The sequence below is a fragment of the Rhinatrema bivittatum genome, chromosome 3 (assembly GCF_901001135.1).
Source record: "Rhinatrema bivittatum chromosome 3, aRhiBiv1.1, whole genome shotgun sequence".
NCBI classification, from domain to species: Eukaryota; Metazoa; Chordata; class Amphibia; order Gymnophiona; family Rhinatrematidae; genus Rhinatrema; species Rhinatrema bivittatum.
In genome coordinates, this window is record NC_042617.1 from 538756316 (window position 1) to 538779214 (window position 22899).

The following is a 22899-nucleotide window of genomic DNA, read 5'->3' on the forward strand; positions in this document are numbered from 1 at the left end:
AATGGATGCTCTGCCAAGGGAAGCTCTGCCTGCAGACTGGCATGGCATTGAGTGCACATGGAAGGCATGATGCAACGCTAAATATTCTCCTGCTGGGTACCTTGTAACTTGAGGATAAAAGGTCAAGCAGCTTCCTAAATTGCAAGTGCTGATTATCTAGTACTATCATTTCTCTACTGTAGCATGTGACCAGCCAAGAGGATGCTTGCGTCCTGCTCAAGGAGAATGAGTAAGATGTCGCCCTCATCTGCCCTAGGGGGCCCTAGCATTGCCTTTGTGGTCTCAACTGCCCATCAGTGCCATCATGGGTGAAAGGGACATGAGGCCAGGATATGAGATGAGGTTCATTCTGCAGTTCTTGCTTTGCATGGTATCCCTAGAGCACCAGCCTCTACTGGGTATTTGCTTGTCAGGATAGTTCATGGAAATGTTGGAGAAACATCAGACTTTCTTCCCTCGTATGACATATTTACCACAGTGCAGGCACATCGCAAAACATTGGTTCTCTATGGAAAGAAAGTGCCTTCACAATGGTGCTCTCTTATAGGATCCAGCTTGGACAGATGGTGGATAAGAAGGGGCCAGACAGGATCAGGGGCATTTCTCCTGACCTCTACTCCATGGCAGCATTTCTCCTTACGTTTATCCTTGGTTACTGAGGTATTATAATAATAATGAGTCTGAGTCCCTGCTCACTGGGTAGCAGCAGGCTAGCCCACAGACCATCTGTACTCTCAATTATAGTACTAAAAAAGTCATCATCCAGTGATACATCAAGTCCCAAAAATGTCTCATCTGAATCATTGGATTCAAAGAAGTTTGAAAGATATGGCAGGAGGTCATACTGATCTCTCTTCATAGCAATGATGTGGCAGAGAAACAGTTGTACACTTCATCTTGTCTGGGGGATTGCTGGTTCTTTTACCTGTCACACATCGTAAATTGTAAACCGCCTAGACGGACACGTAAGTGACCCCATGTGTGGTATATAAAAAACTTTTAAATAAATAAATAAATAAATAAAAACATAAGAAATTGCTGTATTGGGTCAGACCGAGGTTCCATCAAGCCCAGGATCCTGTTTCCAACAGAGGCCAATCCAGGCTACAAGTACCTGGCAAGTACCCAAACTCTAAGTAGATCCCATGCTACTGATGCCAGTAATAGCAGTGTCTATTCCCTAAGTCAACTCCAGGAACTTATCCAAACCTTTTTAAAACCCAGCTACAGCCCTAACCACTTCCTCCGGCAACAAATTCCAGAGCTTAATTGTATTTGACTCTTGAAGGCATGCTGCAACAACACAGCCAGTAAAGCACAGATTAGCAAGCGATCAGGGAATTCTCCATCAAATACTGCATGAAGAAAGGGGCGATGCAATGGCCATGCACAGGCTGCTGTGCGAGTTGCAGGTTAGCATTGCCTGTCATGTTAATGACAGACCTAGGAGGTAATGCTGCCCCTGCCAGGATCACAACATGAAAGAACCCAAGGGGACATGGAGGAATCGCTTTGCCTGAACACCGGATGAGTTGGCACACAAGTTCACTCCCTGCTTGGGTCCGAATTTCCAAATCAATCAGTAGGGAAAGGGAGGGATGCCTAAGAGACGTGCCTGTCCCTCTGCTGCTAACCCAATTGCTGGGGAGATGAGATAAAAATTTAAAAAACTAAAAATGAAAGTCCTTTGCTTCTGCCTCAAGGAAGCACCAGGCAAGGGAAAGTGCACCAACTCTCACATGGACAGCAGGGGTGACACAACAGGGAGGGCCCGGGTCGTATAGGGAAGAGCCAGAGACTTCTGTGGACCCGAACCGTACAAGGAAACCCCCACTCTCGAGTGACCAGGGAGGGTTCACCATGCTCGAGTGCATTTTCTGATCAGTCCTGGTGAGTTTTCTACATCCCTATACCTGAATGTCCTCTGCTGCTGACCTGAAAAGCTCCATGTACCAGGAGGAGGGCCCCACAAGGCCAGAAAGGGTGACCCAATAGCAATGGACCTCTTTGACAGGCCATAAGTCTGGTTCCCAGTGGGCCAATGACAAGGGGCTGGTGGCTCTTGGTGTGGGATGGTCAGGGCTTTTTGCCCACCAAGTCTGGTGGCCCTGAGTCAAGCCCAGTTCCCTGTGAGACTTCCATGAGTGGACGGGGAAAATCCACTTTTTCTGCCTTTCTGGCTCAATACTGTTCCATTTTGTTTAGTGTGGTGGTACCTTTACATACATCGTTACATTCCCAGGTGACTGCAACCGGCCTGCATTAGCTAGATACCCAATGACTGGGTGGATGTAGGCACCCAATTGATCTAAACTGGAGTACCACTCCCCACTGGGAGGGGGGGGGGGGGGGTTCTAGGAGGTTATAAAAATCTCTGCACCCTTGGATGCAGGAGGGAGCTAAGGAGAGGAATTCCAAAACCTGGAGTCCTGTGTATAGTTGGAGTTACCTCTCTACAGAGAGGCACCAGAGGGCCTATCCTTTCAAAATAAAGGTTCAGAGGAGGCGAAGGAAAAGGATTTCAGGGGTGAGGTTCTTGGGAGTCCAGAAAGAGTGAAAAGTGTTCCTGAAGAGCACAAGATTTTGAGGAGCCCTGTGAAGAAAGAGGTCCCCTGAAGTTTAAGGGATGAGTGCCAGAGGAGAGGCCTCATATCTGGGGAAAGTCCCTAGAATCAAACGCTGATCTAACTCAAGTCAGACCAGAGAAACCTTGGAGAAGAAGATTTCCATTACACAACAGATAATGGGAGGGCCCAGAATGGAAGGGTGCCTGCCAAAATGATAAGGGGAATGGAACAGCTCCCCTATGAGGAAAGACTAAAGAGGTTAGGACTTTTCAGCTTGGAGAAGAGATGGCTGAGGGGGGACATGATAGAGGTGTTTAAAATCATGAGAGGTCTAGAACGGGTAGATGTGAATAGGTTATTTACTCTTTCGGATAATAGAAAGACTAGGGGGCACTCCATGAAGTTAGCATGTGGCACATTTAAAACTAATCGGAGAAAGTTCTTTTTTACTCAACGCACAATTAAACTCTGGAATTTGTTGCTAGAGGATGTGGTTAGTGCAGTTAGTATAGCTGTGTTTAAAAAAGGATTGGATTAAGTTCTTGGAGGAGAAGTCCATTAACTGCTATTAAGTTCACCTAGGGGCGGATTTTCAGAGCCCTGCTCGACTAAATCCGCCCAAAACCGGGCGGATTTAGGCGAGCAGGGCCCTGCGCGCCGGTATGCCTACATTCAAAGAGGCCTACCGGCGCGCGCAGACCCCGGGACTCGCGTAAATCCCGTGGTTTTCGGAGGGGGCGTGTCGGGGGCGGGCCCGGTTGTCGCAGCGTTTCGGGGGCGTGTCGGCAGCGTTTTGGGGGCGGGTACGGGGCGTGGCTACGGCCCGGGGCGGTCCGGGGGCGTGGCCGCGCCCTCCGTACCCGCCCCCAGGTTGCGTCCCGGCGCGCAGGAATTTACTTCTCCCTCCGGGAGGCGTAAATCCCCGGAGAAAGGTAAGGGGGGGGGTGTAGACAGGGCCGGGCGGGTGGGTTAGGTAGAGGAAGGGAGGGGATGGTGAGGGGAGGGCGTTAGAGGATTCCCTCCGAGGCCGCTCCGAGCGGCCTTGGAGGGAACGGGGGTAAGCTGCGCGGCTTGGCGCGCGCCGGCTATACAAAATCAATAGCCTTGCGCGCGCCGATCCAGGTTTTTAGCAGATATGCGCGGCTCCGCGCGTATCTACTAAAATCCAGCGTACTTTTGCTTGAGTCTGATGCGCAAGCAAAAGTTGGCCAAATCACGCTGTTTAAAAATCTACCCCCTAGAGAATAGCCACTGCCATTAGCAATGGTAACATGGAATAGACTTAGCTTTTGGGTACTTGCCAGGTTCTTATGGCGTGGATTGGCCACTGTTGGAAACAGGATGCTGGGCTTGATGGACCCTTGGTCTGACCCAGTATGGCATTTTCTTATGTTCTTATGCCCTTAAGAGCTTACTGGTTGGGGAGAGGTGTATGAAAGTGAAGAGAGACTGTATTTAGATTTTGTGTAATATTTTGAACTTGTGTTGCACTATCAAGTAGTGTACAATTTTTGGACTTATGCTCCTGCCATCAGCTTCAGCAAAGACATTTATGTTTTGAACAGCAGCAGAGATGTGAAGAGTAGCTCTTTTTGTGTGCTTGGAGCTGATATGCAGAAGGGCCCTGAGAGAGGAGTAAATGCTAAGGGCCTTGACAAGACTGAACTTTTCCTTCCTGTGTGGGAACCCTTGGAGGTCATGGTGCCTTGCATATTCCATGGCCCCACCCTGTACCTAATAGCTGTTTGGGACGGGGACTACAAATGCAATACAACAGGGTGAAAACAGGCATCTATATTTCCGATAAAAGGAAGCAGATGCAATTCCTTTTACTTGAATTCATAATGAAAGGGTGAAAGCATCAATTAAACATGAAACAGATAATTCTAATTCCTTTTTTTTAACTCTATTTTATGCAAAGACAAAGAGCAATCACATATCTTGTTAAAAGGGGTATATATGCAAAACGTACATAACTGAGGCCCCAACATTCACTGTATTAACAATATTAGGAAACCCCTGTGAGTATTTAGGTTGACATGCTTTAAATACTTGTTCACAACATATAACTGCATAGTTAGAATTATCTAAATTTCTGGACTAATTCTTTTGTAGCCGTTTTTTGGTGGATAAGCTCTAGGCTAAAGGTCCATAAAAGCTCAATCTACCGTTTTCTTATCCCAAGGGGTGGGTTCTTTCTGTGTCTATGTGTGTGTGTGTGTGTGTTGGGGTGGGGGGTGGGGGGAAGGGAAGGATGGCCTTCAAAGCGCAGGGCATAGGTGTGTCAAAGCTATCACTTTCTCCCTCTCTCACTCCCTTTTTGGGAGCTTAATTCCTCTTAAATTCCTTCTGATTCTCAGAACTATTTTGCAAATCGAAATGACATTATTTTATTACATAAGAATCGTAAAATGATGCTGTAACAAGTACCAAGAAAATATGTAAGACAAGTGGAACTAATATGCTGTAGTGTACAGTAACATAGATGGCAGCTTTATATGAAGGAGGACAAAATAGATGGCAATATTAAGATGCATTAGGTGTCTGGTCCAGGAATCTAAGAAAGGGTAACCAAATATTCTGGTAAAGATGAAGGTCATCTCCAATCTGGTTCATAAATTGTTCCATCACATGCATACTCCAAGTTTCAGAGTATCAATCTGAGATAATTCATCTGGGGATAAATATATTTCCACTTGGACACACTCATTTTTCTAGTCGCTAGAAATAGGTACCGGGCAAAACATTTCCTTGTAAAAATTCAAGAAGGTACACCACGCCACTAACTCAAAAAGGGCTAAGGTATAATTCAAAGGAATAGCCAAGCGTGTCAAATTGTTAGTTTGCCCTATAACAGCCACTCAGGCTTGCTGTGAATATAAACAAACCCCCACCAAATATGCTTGAAAGTGCCCTTGAAGGAGCAACCTCTCCAGCAAACATCAGGGCTATCTAACCTTGTGTTAGTAAGAAGGGTTGACGTAAAACACGACAGATAAAATATTTTAGATTGGGAAATAAGCACAGGTGATTTACTGGTCAGTCATCGTATTACTGATTGCTGATCAGTTCTCAGGATTTCCAAGGCTCAGCTTTGCAGTCTTCAGGGCCTGCCCAAATTGTAGGCTCCCACTGAGCTGCCAAGTGACCCAGTCTCTGAGGGGGAGCCTTTTGGCCATTTCTGGATTTGGAATTCATTTTCCACCATACTCTGTGGCGTTTTTAATCCTGCTTCCATCATCAGAAATGAGAACTACCCCAACAGGTACTAAAACGCATCACGAGGGCTGACATACAAACCAGGCCTGGCATAAAGTCTCGTGCTAGGAACAAGGTTGCTTAGTAACCCAGCTTCTAACTCTTTGCCCCTAGCACCCCTCCCCCACCAAGCAAATGAAAACATCCTCTTTTGATTCTCCTCTGACCAGCAGAAAAATCAGTGTAGTCCAGCAATTCTCCCGCTCTACTGGTCCACTTCAGGATGCAGTCCCTGCAGCTCTAGCAGTATATTCCAGGATGGGCAGGGTTTTATTTTCCCATTACTTATAAAACTTGTATAGTCTGTCCACCCCACTGCACCACAAGTGCCAATGTACGGTTCCAGTTACCGTATATCATGGTTCCAGCCTGGCATGTAGTGTTGGCTCTAGCTGTTGGCTGGCAGCAGATTGTATTCCAGCCGATAGTACCTTGTGCCTGAGGTACCTACAATTGCAGAGGGATATCCTCGTGTTGTCCCTCTTGTCTCTCTAAGCAATATGTGCAGCCTTTAGCTTCTGCATCAATATTCCACTTACTATGAAGCAAGGCAACACAATATCATATATTATGCAAATTATTTTTTAATGATTTTATAATGCTAAAATACATTTTCTTTTATCCCTTTCCCCCCTCATTGGAAAAATATTTGAAGAGATTACAGATTCTGAGACAGGGCTGTCCTATTTTTTTTTTTTTAAAGAAATTGTCCTTTGCTTTTCCTAAGCATGAGCAATTTGCACAATTGTCCTGCTTTTTTGTCTGGTCATACATGAAAAAAGAAATTCAGTTGAATTCTAAAGCACAGATCTAGGATTTTGAAAAGGGGATGCAGGTGGTGTGGCATCCTCCTCTTCCTCCAACTCACTCATTTTTCCTTCTGCTCATTCTCACCCGCTCCACTAATCCTTCCAGGTTCCTCTTCATCTCCACCCTCCAGGTTCCTCTCTCCCAACTCTTGCTCTCATTCTGAAGTTCTCCCTCTTTCCCCCTCCCTCCCAGGCTCTTCATGTCCCCCTTGTCAGGTACCTCTCCCTCTCCCACTTTAAATTCATCTCCATCTCTCTTCTCAAGTTCTTCTCCTTCCCCAAACGATGTTTTCTCTCCAGCACCTCCTCACTGCCCCCAGATTCTTCTCCATCTCTTTCTGCCCCCTTCATTTTCCTCCCACCAATAAAATTCCTGTCCTCCCCAGGTTCTTCTCCTTTCTCTTTTTTCCGGCCCCACTCCATCTCCCTCCATCATGTCCTGCATTCTGGGGCTGTGTTAGTAGCTACCCTACTTGAAAGTAAATGTGGTTTGTTCCTTACTTTTTGTAAAAAAAAAAAAAAATCAGTTTTAGTTTGTAGTTGGTAATTACTATGCATTAATTGCGAAAAGCATCTAGCTCCAGCTTTCAACAGAGAGCCCCAGGTACCCTGTGAGCACCATATCCTTGCTGCAGCTCTTCTACCGTGTATCGGTTAGGCAGATGTTGTCTTCACCCTGTCTTTCCTCTATTCCAGAGAACCCTGGATTCTGTCCAAATGACCTAAGAAAAGATGATCAGTGTCCTCCTATTTTGTGCCTCTCTGTCGCTTGTGCCTCTCTGCCGCAGTGATAGCGAGTGCCAACCAAACGAGAAGTGCTGCCTCTTTGGCTGCAGGAGGCAGTGTGTGACAGCTTTGGCAGGTACCTTTTGCACAGAGTCTGGGCTAAGATTTGTATATGCCGGAAAATCCTCTTCTATTTTGCATTGTGAGTTTTCTATATTTGTTTCTGTGGCAATTTAGGAGGTCCCTCTTTCGCTCTCTTCTGTCCGTGTTAATGGCTCAGGGGAAATCTAGAGCACAGGAGACAGTGAAACAAAGCAGAGATAGTCCATGTTCCAAGATAGAGAGATGATTCTTACAATTCACATACTCTTACTGTTAAATGATAGAAAATAAATAAAATAACAGAGCACACAAAGTAATACAATTAAAACAAACAAGCAGAATAACTTTTTAAAATATGTACATTTTACTTGATAATGTCCGATGGGGTTGGGAGGTACAGTGATTCAATGGATAAAATCTTTAAGTGAACATATTTATTTATTACCCTAAAAATGTTCAGGGCGAGGTACAATAAAACATACATAATAAAAAAAAAAAACAAAAAACACCAAAATAACACAAAATACGCAGGCAGGCAGTTTTGGCTAAGGGAGTAATATCCTCTTGTTGAAAGTTCTGGTGTGGGGTACCCCAGGGCTTGTCACTTTCTCCTTATTATTCAATGTGAATCTCTGTCCCTTAGGAAGACTTATTGGAGATCATGGAGTCAGCAATCATATCTATGCAGACAATATAGAGTTGATAATACCTATAGGAAGAGATGTACATGGGTAAATTATAATACTATATATTTATCTGACACATCCAAATGCTTGATAGGCAAGCCTAAACTCAACAGTGAAAAGACAGATTGTCAAAATAGGGACATTTGGCTTTATGCACCTTCCAGTGTTGCTGGTAATAGAGCGAGTTTCTTTTGCTCCAGTTTTGCATGCTAGAGATCTTGGCTTTAGAGGCTTAATTGTATCGGTTCCTAGGAGCTTAAATGTAGTCCTGTTATTCATTTGCCTAGATTTAGGACCTGGGGATCGTGTTCCTGGAGCCAGGGGAGGCCCAGGACGACAGGATGTATGGAATACTCCAAGATATGGAATGGCATTCGCTCTTGGTGAAGGAGTCCAACCCTCAACTGGACGGGAACCGTGATGTGTGTCACACGTTCTGGAAGGTGTTTACCTTGGATCGATGAGATGACCAAAGGAGCTGGAACACGGGTCTGTGGAATCTTCAGATGCTCCACCAGGCTCTTCATAATGAAATTGCCGCTGGCGCCGGAGTCTATCAGAGCTAACGGGTGGAACTCACCGTTCGCAGACATTAGCGCCACTGGTAGCATTAATGGAGGTGCAGGTGAGGTTAGGCCCAGGAAGAGACCTCCTTCAGGTCCTAGGCCCAGGAGTTTTCCGGCCGTGCCGGGCATGCGGCTATTCGATGGCCTGCCGCGCTGCAATAGAAACAAAGTGCTTCCTTAATTCGCCGCCGGTGCTCTTGTGGAGAAATTCTCCCATGGCCCAATTCCATGGGCTCTTCGGCCGGTGTCCGAAGGGCTCCCGATGCGTCCTTGGGAGAAGGCGAGGGCCTCCTTCCTGCCTTCATTTCTGGAAGGTGAAACCATGTGCAATGATCCACTCGATTGGCCAGATCTATCATGCTATTAAGATCGTCCGGGAGTTCCTTTGCTGCTAGTTCATTCTGAAGGCGTGGGGCTAGCCCCTACATGAAGATCCCATGGAGGCAATCCTCTCTCCAGTTTAGCTCTGCGGCCAGGGTGCGGAACTCTGTCGCATACTCAGCCACTTCGAGTACCCTGTCGCAACCGGAGTAGTTCTGAGACAGCAGTAGGTTTACGGAGAGGTTCATCAAAAATCTGTCAAAAAGCGGACAGAAACTGGTCCAGGTTTCCGAACACTGGGTCTCTTCTCTCCCTTAGGTGAGAGGCCCAGATCAAAGGCTTCCCGTCGAGCAGGGACATAATGTAACTAGTTTTGACCAGGTCGTTAGGAAATTGAGCGGGCAACAAGGAAAAATGGACCTGGCACTGGCTAAGGAATCCCCGACACAACTTCACGTCTCCGGCGTTTCGAGAGGGCGCCAGGAATTGCGTGGGAATTACCTGCCCAAGATCACCCTCGCTGGCCTGCACGGGGCCCTGACGAGTTGAGCCCTGGAGCCCTGACGAGTTGAGCCCCGGAGCCACAGACAGGGATGGCAGAGTGGGATCCATGGGCCCTAACACTTTGAAGCATTGGTTCAGGCCCTCCACTGCAGAGACAAGGGCATCCAGGGTCTTTTGCTGGTCCTTCAGATGCTGGGCCATTCCAGGAATGGCCTGGCGGGCAGATGCCTCCGCTGGGTCCATGGACTTGGCAATCTGTTATGCTCAGGCTTGTGAACCCTTGGACCGACGGGAGATGGTATACCTGAGGATGTGGATCCGTAGGTTCTCTCGTCGGGTGGCGAGGCAGAGCAGACAATGCGACCAGCTGACCCTCGGCACTGGAGACTGAGGCGACTGTGGAGGCAGACGAAGAGTCGTGATGTCAAGGAGAGGAACTGTGTCTTCGCCACTGGAAGTCCGCGGTCCCCCCGGAGGAGCCCATAGGGACCCAGACCGCTGGGACTTAGGTGGACTTTTGAGAGGTCAAGGAATCGAGAACTCTGTGCAAGGGCTAACTGGAGCTTCACCCCTGGAAGCCTGCTGCCCCCCCGGGGGGGGGGGGCCCATAGGAACCCGGGCCACTGGGACTTACGTGGGCCCTTGGAGATGATGGTGCAGAAGAAGTCTAAGGTCAAGTGCCAGAGGGTCGTCACTTACCAGTCCGAGGTCACACACCAAGGGATCGCCGCTTGCCAGTTCGAAGTCACACACCAGGAATCACCGCTTGCCAATCCGAAGTCAGGAACCAGGAATCACTAAGATGAGACAAGAAGCAAGGGTCCGAACACAAGAAGACTCAAACAATGCTGGAAGGACGTTGCCAAGTTAAGGAATGAGCAGAGGAAGTCTCCTTAAATACTTCCTCTGCTCCGGATCATTGAGAACAGCTGAACGTAGTTAAAGGGACGAGGTCCCTTTAAATCTAGCAAGGGGGAGCGGCCTCGCGCCTAAGATGGCGGTGGCCATCTTGGATTTCCTCCATGGAGGAAAGGCTGCCTGACGCCACGAGGGAGGAGCAGGGACGGCTCCCCACCTGGCGGCCATCGCGGAGGCCCGTGCCAGAGCGACGGGCATGGACTCAGCAGCTTCCCTTGAAGCTGCCGCAGCGGGTCGCTGCCACAGGTGAGGTAGGGGACCGCGGTTGTGGCCATCCACGGCCATGGAACACAACACCAACAAGGGCCCTGAACTTGGTGGTAGATGAAACAGATAAGTATGGGAAAATAAGTGTGGGAGCTTGCTGGGCAGACTGGATGGGCCGATTGGTCTTTTTATGCTGTCATTTCTATGTTTCTATATCAACACCACCTTGGGCCAAGGGTCCATAATTCCTAACAGTGAAAACTGCATTTTTATAAACTTAAAACCTCCTGTCATTATTTAAGGCAAATTCTATTCCTGTACGGTTCCTACTCTCAGCATCTTGGTTGAGGCAAGTTTCCACCCTGTGCAGCTGCAAGGCATCTCTTGTTGGTGGAAGACTGCTTTCTTCTGTTGTAACCACAAGCAATGATTATATCTCTCGGAGAAGTGGAACAGTTTTTAGGTATAGGTAATTTCCCTTAGCTGCAGTCCCAAACCTCTCTTCTTTATCATAGGAAAAATAGCAATTCTTGAATTAATGACTGGAAGGGAGATAGTAAGCAAATCCACGACTCTAGTGCTAAATTTTCAAAAGGGAAACTTTGATAAAATGAGAAAAATAGTTAGCAAAAACTGAAAGGAGCAGCTACAAAGGTGAAAAGTGTGCAAGAGGCGTGGACATTGTTAAAAAATACCATCCTATAAGTAAAGTCCATATGTATTCCACACATTAAGAAAGATGGAAGGAAGGCAAAAGGATTACCAGCATGGTTAAAAGGGGAGGTGCAAGAGGCTATTTTAGCCAAAAGAACTTCATTCAAAAATTGGAAGAAGGATCCAACAGAAGAAAATAGGATACAGCATAAGCATTGGCAAGTTAAATGTAAGACATTGATTAGACAGGCTAAGAGAGAATTTGAAAAGAAGTTGGCTGTAGAGGCAAAAACTCACAGTAAAAACTTTTTAAAATATATCCGAAGCAGAAAGCCTGCGAGGGAGTCAGTTGGACCGTTAGATGATCAAGGGATTAAAGGGGCACTTAGAGAAGATAAGGCCATCACGGAAAGATTAAACGATTTATTTGCTTCGGTGTTTACTGAAGAGGATGTTGGGGAGATACCCGTACTGGAGAAGGTTTTCATGGGCAATGATTCAGATGGACTGAACCAAATCACAGTGAACCTAGAAGATGTGGTAGGCCTGATTGACAAACTGAAGAGTAATAAATCACCTGGACCAGATGGTATACACCCCAGGGTTCTGAAGGAACTAAAAAATGAAATTTCAGATCTATTAGTAAAAATTTGTAACTTATCATTAAAATCATCCATTGTACCTGAAGACTGGAGGGTGGCTAATGTAACCCCAATATTTAAAAAGGGCTCCAGGGATGATCCTGGAAACATCAGACCAGTTAGCCTGACTTCAGTGCCAGGAAAAATAGTGGAAAGTGTTCCAAATATCAAAATCCCAGAACATATAGAAAGACATGGTTTAATGGAACAAAGTCAGCATGGCTTTACCCAAAGCAAGTCTTGCCTCACAAATCTGCTTCACTTTTTTGAAGGGATTAATAAACATGTAGATAATGGTGAACCAGTAGGTGTAGTGGATTTGGATTTTCAGAAGGCATTTGACAAAGTTCCTCATGAGAGGCTTCTAGGAAAAGTAAAAAGTCATGGGATAGGTGGCGATGTCCTTTTGTGGATTACAAACTGGCTAAAAGACAGGAAACAGAGAATAGAATTAAATGGACAATTTTCTCAGTGCAGGGGAGTGGGCAGTGGAGTGCTTCAGGAATCTATACTAGGACCCATGCTTTTCAATATATTTATAAATGATCTGGAAAGGAATATGTCAAGTGAGGTAATCAAATTTGCAGATGATGCAAAATTATTCAGGGTAGTTAAATCACAAGTGGATTTTGATAAATTGCAGGAAGACCTTGTGAGACTGGAAAATTGGGCATCCAAATGGCAGATGAAATTTAATGAGGATAAGTGCAAGGTGATGCATAGAGGGAAACATGGTCCATGCTATAGTTACAGAATGTTAGGTTCCATATCAGGAGCTACCACCTAAGAAAGAGATCTAGGCGTCATAGTGCATAACACATTGAAATCATCGGTTCAATGTGCTGCAGCAGTCAAAAAAGCAAACAGAATATTGGGAATTATTAGAAAGGGAATCATGAATAAAACGGAAAATGTCATAATGCCTCTGTATCGCTCCATGGTGAGACCGCACCTTGAATACTGTGTACAATTCTGGTCACCGCATCTCAAAAAAGATATAGTTGCGATGGAGAAGATACAGAGAAGGGTGACCAAAATGATAAAGGGGATGGACCATGAGGTAAAACTAAAGAGGTTAGGACTGTTCAGCTTGGAGAAGAGATGGCTGAGGAGGGATATAATAGAGGTGTTTAAAATCATGAGAGATCTAGAACGGGTAAATGTGAATCATTTATTTAGTCTTTCAGATAATAGAAAGACTAGGGGGCACTCCATGAAGTTAGCACGTAGCACATTTAAAACTAATCGGAGAAAGTTCTTTTTCACTCAACGCACAATTAAGCACTGGAATTTGTTGCCAGAGGATGTGGTTAGTGCAGTTAGTATAGCTGGGTTTAAAAAAGGATTGGATAAGTTCTTGGAGGTGAAGTCCATTATTAATTAAGTGGACTTAGAAAATAGCCACTGCTAATACTAGCATCAGTAGCATGGGATAGACTTATTTTTTGGGTACTTGTAAGGTTCTTATGTTCTTATCTTACTCTGCTGCAGTTCCAAACATCCCTTTCATCTTTTTAGGAGAAAGCAAAGCCCCTTTGCACCTTAGTACAGCCCAGCCATGTGGTGTTCAGGCTCTACTAAGGCACAAAGGGGCTTTGATTTAACCTAAAGGAAGCAATTTTATTAGCTTCTGTCTTATTTATTCAGTTTCTCTGGCTCCCCCCCATGTACTTTCTAAAAAAAAAAAAAAAATTATTCCATTTTAAAACTAAGCAGTGCAACCCAGCCATTATTCAGCTAGCATACATGAATTCACTTAGCTTAATGTTGCAGCTCTCTCATGAATCTTGTCCCTGGTTATTTCTTCTCCTCCTCCAGGTCTGCCTCCATGGTGAGCCAAGTCCCAAGATGTACTTGCACAGTGAGGGTCCACTCCCTCCTTGTTTCTCTTCTACTACAGGAACCTTCCTCTTTATACAAAGGCATAGCCTATCAATGCTGGGCTATTGCCTCCACCCAGTGCTGATTCATTCCCGATGGATCCCTGGCAAAGGGTTGGCAGACAGGGTAGCTGGGAAAAGTAGTTTCCAGGGTAGCCATCTTGGGTTTTCACCTTATTCAAAACACAATCTCTCCTTGTCCAGTAGCTTGAGGTGCCAATTCTTACGCAGGGACTAGGGCAATTACTGGTGAATCATCACACTTATAGTGTTCCTTCATTTGCATATGTAGACACACTAATATTTATTAGCGTGTTTGCATATGCAGACATATTAATATTAGCAAGTTCATGCTATCATTTTTTCAGACGTCTTTAATGTTTATGGTAAGATCTTCCTGCATCACTCGTACCCCTTTAACGTGCACAGGCCAGAAAGAATGAACATAAACAGGGAAACAGAAAGAAAGGGAAATGTAAAAAGATCTTTCTTGTCAATGCTTTTCAAATGTTGTAAAGGTTGCTTCCCCCTCCAACAAACTAAGGGCCTGATTGACTAAGGCTTGGTGAATCAGGCCCTGAGAAATCAAAGAACCTGAAAATTTTGGATTGTGACCTGAATGGGGGTTAAAATCAATTTAAAAAACTGGAGCAAACTTTGAGGCAAATTAGCTTAATCTCAGCCAGAACAGGAGATGGAAACACCCTTCTCTAATATAATTGACATAAATCCGAACAGTTATTCTTTGAGTTAGAATAACTTGAAACCAATTTAGTGAACTTCTGGTCTGTGCCATTTGAGAAGTATTATTAAAAATAAGTAATCTTAACCCTAGCTGCATCATTATCATTGCACCCTACCCTGAACATAGGAAGGGCAGGTAGCAAATTTTTTTAAAATACAAATAAAATAAATAATAATTAAGGATGTAAGGCATTAATGAAATAGTTGCTGTTCTCAACAGACTTTTTCAATTACAGTGAAACCTGGTATGTGTCCAGACATAATGGCCAAGTGCGCCATGCCCCTACCTCTGCCAAGATGCCGAACTGATGGTGATTGTCCCCTTACACAGAAGTGCTGCACCCTGTGTGGAAAAGTGTGCTTAATGCCTAAGCAAGGTAGGAACATAATATGCCACATGAAGACTGAAATTACAGCTCTGCTTCCTATATTGCCTTCCTATATGACTTTTTTGTAATTCTGAGGTTACAAAAATGTCATTGACTGAAATTCCAAGAGAACTGGTCCAGCTTTTCATTTGTCAAACTAAATAAGTAGCAGAGGTAACTGGGTGATATGTAATAACTGTAAAATCTGCCTATTGCTAACTCTGCTTTACTAAATGAGTTTTAATATTAGTGGTGATGACTTCATTTCAATATATAAGGATTCTGTATAGAGCTGGGGGGGGGGGGGGTGGCGGATTATTCATGATGGAGGGGCACAAGGAGTTTGGTTTCATGTAACTGTAATTGCAGCACATTCTACTGCCAAAATTATGCAAGCCCCTGTCCTGGTCAGCCCTTGGGAATGGGACCACCAGGAGCAGGTCACAGGACCACGCAAGGCCCACTGACCTCCTAGGATCCCCTGCACAGGGGAGAAAAGACGGGCTTTTCAAGGTTTTTCTTTGCTCAGGGGCTCTTATGCACACCAGTCAGTCACACCAAATATCACTTTTTACGCAAAAAAAACCCAACAAAAAACCCGTTGCTCAAAATGAAGGGTTTACTGACACTCGTGGCAGGAAATTAAAACCCAAGTGCAACAGTACGCTAGAGGGCATCAAAACTGTACACAAGTCCAAAAATAGAAAACAGAAACCTCAGTCTCTTCCATGCACTCTTTTGCACAAAGGTAAGCTCTTTGGGAAGAGGTAATTTCCACTCTGGGCTCTCCCAGTTCCTTTTGGGGCTGCAGCTCTTTCCACTTTGGTGACCTTCTGGCTCATTTGCTGCATCAGCCAACACTGTGGATTTTCCCAGGCAGACCATTCTCCCCTTAAGGCTCCCTGGTCCATTAATCCAGGATTCTACACAATTCCCTTCCCTCTTAGGTCTCCTCGAAAACTGATATTTTCTCAGAGAAACGTCTTCCAAAGACTGGAAGTTTCCCCTCCTGGAATCCTGGTTTTCCTACTTTTGTTCTCCCCAGACTTTCCAGGGGGAGGCGGCTGGTAAAGGTGAAGCTCCAGACTGTCCCGATGCAGGGCGCGTTCACCCGCTGCCGGCACAGGCCTTCTGGGTTCGCCTTCGAGGCTGCGTCAACTACGCCACCGCAGACAGGGCTCACACACCCACTACCTTCACAGGAGGGCTAACTCCCACCGTCTGCAAGGAGAGACACTTGCTCCACTCAGCCCTGTGATAAAGCTGGTGCTCAACCCCTAAGTCCCAAATCCTCCTGAATCACAAGGGTGAGGAGTTTTTTACAACCTCACAACCGCCTCCCAATGAGAAGTGGTACACTACATTAGCTCACCTCACTATACTGACCTCACACATAGGGACAGGATCTGGATGGAGATCTTTGACACAACTGCTGGCAAGCTGACGTGTTGAGGCCAATAATGCCATACCTCTAAAGGGCAATCACTGCTGCTAGTAAAAGACAAAACTGGGCCCCTGTCTCTGTTAATTTTACTATTTTCTGATTTTGGAGAGAGAAAGGATAAAACTATTCTAGAGAGGAAAAATGAGGGCCTGAACTAAAAGGTCTGAGAAACACTGATTTACCTACAGTACCTGAATATAATCCACTTTGAAGCGCAAAAAGTGAAATATAAATCTAAATAAATAAATAAAATACATTTATAGCTACAACATACTGACATTCATAACAATTATAATAACAGCAGTACAATCTATAAACATGCAATTTACTGCAATTCTAAAGTGTTTATATGAAAATCAATAAACTAATGTAAAAAATAACTCTTTATTTAATCACATAGGATCCAGAATTGTTTGTATAGGTGAAGTCTTAACCAAGTCTTCACATCCAAGTCCCTAAATAAAATCTCAGCCGCCACACTATGTGGACATGGAATGTCTGCACTCCCTGAATATTGCCAAGCAAAGAAGATTCCTGGGAGAATACGGATTCATACCAAAAGAACCGTGTTTACTGTACATGCCAAAAATCAAGATTTCACTGATAAGTGGCGTGTGTGTGTGTGTGCGTGCGCCATTAATATGTGGCAGCTTGACTTGATGGCATTAATTATAAAGACCACCCAAACAGAGGTACAGCATAATAAGCTGGAGCTTATTTGTGCAGTGTTGTTAAGGCCAATGAGGCTTTACCCCTGCAGAAAGCAAAATTAGCGGAAGTGCTACTAAAATTTTGTCAAGAATTTAAAAAGGTTTAAATACAAAATCTTATGTTCTAAATATCCAAGAGCTGAAGCAGTTTAAGAGTGGTCCCATTTCAATGCAGACAGCTCCTTATAATGTACCCAAAAATTTCTGTTCTGAACATTAGCACGTTTCATGATGAAAGGGCCACGTGGCATCGTGCCATCATAGACATGCATACTGTAGGGTGGGCATGTGAGCTGGGCATCTTTGAGATAATTGGCTGCTGACCCATTAAACTTTGATGCTGACTAAACAAGTCATAACTCCCCAAGGACAAAGCATAAGTAGAACATGTCTGGTTTAATTCTCAGTGGAATCTTTCAATGTGAGTTTAGATTATTTTTGCCCCTTCTCGACTGTATTGTCATCCTGTCTGGTTATAGCATTGTAACTCCTGATTAGACAGTTTGTACCTTCATCATGGCTTTTCATGGTTTTTTGCAGAGCATGATGGAGTTTGTCCACCACATCTGGGAGCACCACAGCCCTGCAGATACAACTCATCCGCAAAGTCCTGCAGATATGACTGGAATTGTGCGGCTGATCAGAAGTGCTGTTTTTCTGGTTATATGAAGCAGTGTGTGGCTTCTTTGGCAGGTACCAATAATAATGAAGGGCCGGACGCTTGCCACTTCAGCTCAGACCTTCCCTCATGTCATTAAATCAGTTGTGCTGGATGAAAGAAGAGCTAGAACAGTTAGGTCTCAGTGCAGGTTTTATTGTTAGATAAGGCAATAACATAACCTTTCCATAACCTTCCAGGTGTTCCAGCATTCCTTTGAATCTCCTGAGGACCAATCTGGATCCTCAGAGGCGGGGCCATACAGCAGGCCAAAAGTAGTGTAAACCTGGCTTCCTCAGAGCCATTTTGTGGCTCCACCCACAGCTTAACGACACTGAATCAAGCAAACCCCAATTCAAGCCTGTCTACTCCTGATATGACAATCAGATACTGTAGCAAGATGGAGAAGATTGAGTCATCTACGTGATTTTTATCTGTGTGAAAGACTTTTTTGTGAGATCAGGAGAGTGGCGGTAAACCTGACTGACTGCCTCTTTGTTTTTCTAAGCTGTTATGGGTGTAACAGGTAATACTGTAAGGCAGAGACTGCTCGCTTGACTGCTAGAGGTCAGGGTTCATGATCAGTCATAGCTCAGACCTGTGAGTAGACTGCTGCTGGTGCTGCAGAAGTTAGAACATAACATGAAAGGTGGAGCTATTTGGCGCGCTACTGCTGACTATAATGTTAGTAACATTATCACTGGCAGCGGACACCACTGACTCCTCCCCTCCCCCTAATTTGCATATCACATGCGGAAAGGCCATTTTCGCATGCGATAGAGGCTTATCGCTCGCAATACGGCCATATCGCATGCGATAAGCCTTTGATAAATGATCCCCTTGGTTTTGTAATCCAACAGTTTGTAGGTGATACAGATAAATAACTCTCTCTCTTAAGTTATGAGAAATGTTCCACTAAAGGAAGCAGCAGCCCAGACATTTCCATAGAGTCCTGCGTACAGTTGTTAATATTCGTGCCTCCCCACAAGGCCTACTGACTAGGTCTCTGGTCTCCCCAGGTTTCTAAAGCATGTTCTAGCTGTCCCAGCAAGAGATGCAGTGACACAGCTTCCAGCCAACTCCAGGGACTCAGAAATTTCTTTCTTCAGCTCTGTTTACACTGTCTGCTTTCTCTTGGTTAAACTGTCCGAAAACAGCAGGAAAACTCACTGTTCATATTCCTGCAGGGACCAGCAAATTTCTTCTGCACAGACTTCCTGTAATAGACTTTCTGAAATTTCTCTGCTGCTCAACCAAACAGGAGAGTCTCAGGACCCATACCAGCATCTCCCATTTCTCTGTCTCTCTCTGTCTCTCTATCCCAACCTCTTTCCTTTAGAAAACAACCGACAGACTTTGAAAAAACAAACCTCTCCTCTTATTGGTTCATGATGTCATGTGGCCTGAATCATGGTGCAGTCTCATGAGGCAATGACAGGTTAGAGCAGCCATGTTGAGTGGGTCAGCAGCACTGAAGCACTAGTGCTCTGACATTTCCTCTGTGACAAGTATGCAAATCAAGGTAGGAGGGTACTACAGTTGTAAAGGACCAGCAAAAGACATTGAAGCTTTTGAGACTTCTTCTTCGGATATGTTCATCTTTATGTCAGTCTTTTATGACTTATAGACTCCATTTTTCTCCAAGACCAATGCAGCTACTAGAACTTTACATCTGTCTGGTTTTAAAATAATGAAAAATAAATTACATTTTAGGGCTTCTGATTGTTGGTTAAAACCAATGAGGAACTTGAGTTTTTCAATTTTAACAACTAAAAAAAACAAAACAAAAACCAACCACCCTGCAAATAGGCCTACCTTGAGGTTCTCTAATGATATCAACAGTCACGAAGAAACAGCATGCAGCAGACTTATGACATCAGAGTAGATCAGTGGGGAGAACAAGTCCCAACAGCACAAAAGAAAAAGATGACACTGGAGAAATGAGCTGGCAGGGATCACTAAAGGAGGAGGGAAGGGGGAGGGGTCAATGCAAAGCAATAGTGAGGGGTAGGGAAGCCCCTTCAGCTACTCCACATACACCAGCCACCCTTCTCGGACACCCTCCTCAGCCACACACCCCTACACACCAGCAACCCAAACCTCACCAGTCATCCCCCTCAGCCACTCACACCACACCCTTCTGCCAGCATCCCCAGCCACATATCCTTATCCCACAACCCAGCATTGCAAAGTTGTATTTTACACTTTTATATGTTAAATAATAAAGGCATCTAAAAAACTGATGATAAATTTCATTTATGCCTTATTAAATTGAAAACACCTAAAAAATGTCAAAAATTGTAGTTTGTACCACAAAGACATGATAAACACCTGTTTCTTAGTATCCATCAAATATACTTAGTTGTAGGAAAAAGTATCTAAATTTGCAATTTATAAATACCTAGGGTCAGAAGTCCTCATTCCATTCCATTGAAACCAATGCTATCAAAAGAAAAAAAACAAGGATCAATATGATCAAAAGGGAGAAATATATAAAGAAAAAGATTGTCTTGCAGTTCTGCTCACCTTGGGGAAATCATTCAGAACTACAAGCAAAAGAGAAGTGCCTCAGCCTACCCTTTAGGAGCTGGATCTGTGCTAACTCTGTGTAAATGTAAACTGGCTTAGTTTCCTGCTCCAAGACTGATAGATGATTCAGCACAGAGACCAATAATGCTTTGGGAATTGGGATCTCAGTTGTAGGGGCATATATACAGTATACAGATCATGACAAGTGTATGAAATAATATAAAAGAGTAGCTACTGCACTAACCTTAGAAAAGACCAAAGCTTTGTAGACTGTAATTTGTTTAATTGGATCAACATAATGAAAATATTCCATCATTCCTCCAAATCCTCTTTTGTCATCGTTTGGTTAGGTAGAAAATTTAATACTCAGGCCTAGATTTACACACAAGCCTACTAGAGTTGTGCCTACTGGAAGGCAGTAAATTTTCACCCTCACGCAATAAACCTCATATTTCCCTCCTGCCACCAGCACCACTTCTTCTCCCTCTCCCCTCCACCGAATCTCATGGCTCCAGTGATATCAACATCAGATTGAATGAGCCAGCATTTGTTCCCAGCACCATAGGTGGCCCACTCCTTCCAGACCTCAGCATGGAAGGGAAAGCCTTCAAATCTGGGCTGATTCCATACCCACAGTCACTCGGCCTGTAGTAGATACAATGAAGGTAAAACCAAGGGGTCGGGTGGGAGCAGGAGAGAGGTGATTGGAGGTCCTCAGGCAAGATAAAAATGATCAAAGGTCCACAGAGGATGGGATCCAACTGGGAGTCTGCAGGGCATGAGCAACTGGGGATCACTCCTGCCCTTTTTTTACATTGAGAACCCAACAGAAGAGGTAAGTGGGGAGCCGGTGACATCCCATTTCAGTTCAAGGTAGAGTTGGGAGGTCCAGAGAAGCCCCATTTGTGTTTGGGTTGTTTTGTTTTTTTAATGAACTGAAAATATCAGAACATTTTGTGATATTTTCAACTGTTGATTTTTGGTTTGTTCCATTCAAAAATAGCTTTATTAGTTATGAAATACACATCCCTTAAAAATGAATGCACATCTCTAGTTACCATTTTGTATGTACTTTATCTGGTTGAGAGGTTGCTCTGTTAAGTTTGTACTAGGCAGAGCCTTTTTTTACTTTTGTGAATGACATTTCAGAGAGTTTTATGACAGCTGGTTTCTAGATTGTAATTGCATTTCCATGTGTCATCACTGATCATAGACTGCAAGGTACTAGGTATCTCATGATACGAGTATATCATGATACTCGGAATATAAGAACAAATAAATAAATACATCAGTAATGCCACTTTTGAGGGATGATTTTCATTGCAGCAGATGAGATATATAAGATATCCAAACCTTTCTGCCATTTTTTGACAAAGATGTTCGGCATATGTTAGGCTATGGATGGTTTTTGGAAGGTTGCTAATTCATCTATCACTGCAGAGTTGGGCTTTCTTTCTTTTCAGCTGGCTGGTCTGCCAGATCATGCTGCTAATTGTGGTATCTTCCATTCTGGAGTGCAGAATTCTAGTAGACATATTTGGTCCCTGGAGAAAACTGGACTCGGTAGGCTTTAATGCTTTTCCTTGGTCAAATATAAAAATAAGTAGTAAGAGTATGTTTCCCACCATGTCTCACTCACGCTTTCTGCCTCCTGCTGAAGGCGGCAGTAAACTGTGTAACTGCTTCCACTGCTACTAATCGTACAATTCACAGAAAATAAAACAAAACCTTTAATCTACAGACCATAGATTTAAAAAGTACCACCATGAATAGCTTATTTCTTGCATCTGGATTGTTTTAGCTATAATATGTACTATATTTAATGATCTTTGGGAGACCATATATGTACTGAGACTTTTATTTCTTCTAGAAAAACCAGGGCATTGTCGTTATAGCGGAAAAGATGTGCAGTCGAAGAAAGATCAGTGCTTGGATAAATGCAGATTCGACAGAGACTGTCCTGCGAATGAAAAGTGTTGCATGGGGACCGAAGGACATGTGTGCCTGAAGCCAGCTTCCTACTGGTACTGTTAACTTCTAATGAGTCATTCTGGGAAATCCACACTCTGCAACCTAGCGCTATGGGAGCAGGACAGAGCTATAAGGACTGCCATTCGGAAAATCACCATTTAGCCCAGTTATAATTTTTAAATTACAAAATCAATGGCAGCACGATATTATGTATATAAATAGCGTAGAATTTTTGTTTAAGTGTCATGACAGTTTAAAAGCTAAATTGGCTCTTTTCAAAAATACAGCGTTAGCAGGAGCATTTACAATCGGTTCTTATAAGGTGGGCTTGTTAGGATCCTATGTGACGTAGTCTGGTACTTATCATTCAGCACGGAAACAGTGCAACACTTCTTATATGGGTTCTTCTTTCTGTGCCTCTTAAATGGGAGCAGGAAAAAGGATCTGACCCGCCCTTCCCTATTGGCGTATCCTGAAGACCTCTTCTGGTACTAATTATCATGGAGGTTTGATTTAATTAATACCAAAATCACTACAGGGGCCATCCAAACTTTAGGTTGAGGTACTGTGGGATTTATTTTGATCACTTCTCAAGGGCTATGACCAGATAAAAGGACAAAATTGGGACATCTCTAT

The 22899-nt window shown here is 44.2% G+C and overlaps 1 protein-coding gene across 5 annotated transcripts in view; it reads left to right on the forward strand.

Moving 5' to 3' along the window:
- LOC115088268 (perlwapin-like) overlaps positions 1-22899 on the forward strand; it is a 65191-nt gene that overhangs the window by 37687 nt on the left and 4605 nt on the right. For 3 of the 5 annotated variants that reach the window (XM_029596382.1, XM_029596383.1, XM_029596384.1), the window contains 4 exons: positions 7331-7496; positions 14820-14960; positions 17646-17798; positions 22163-22316. In XM_029596382.1, coding sequence (XP_029452242.1) covers positions 7367-7496; positions 14820-14960; positions 17646-17798; positions 22163-22316 — 578 coding nt within the window. In that variant the 5' untranslated portion in view covers positions 7331-7366. Of the gene's footprint in view, positions 1-7330; positions 7497-14819; positions 14961-17645; positions 17799-22162; positions 22317-22899 lie in introns of those variants that run through there. The other 2 variants (XM_029596380.1, XM_029596381.1) reach the window with 2 other exon arrangements.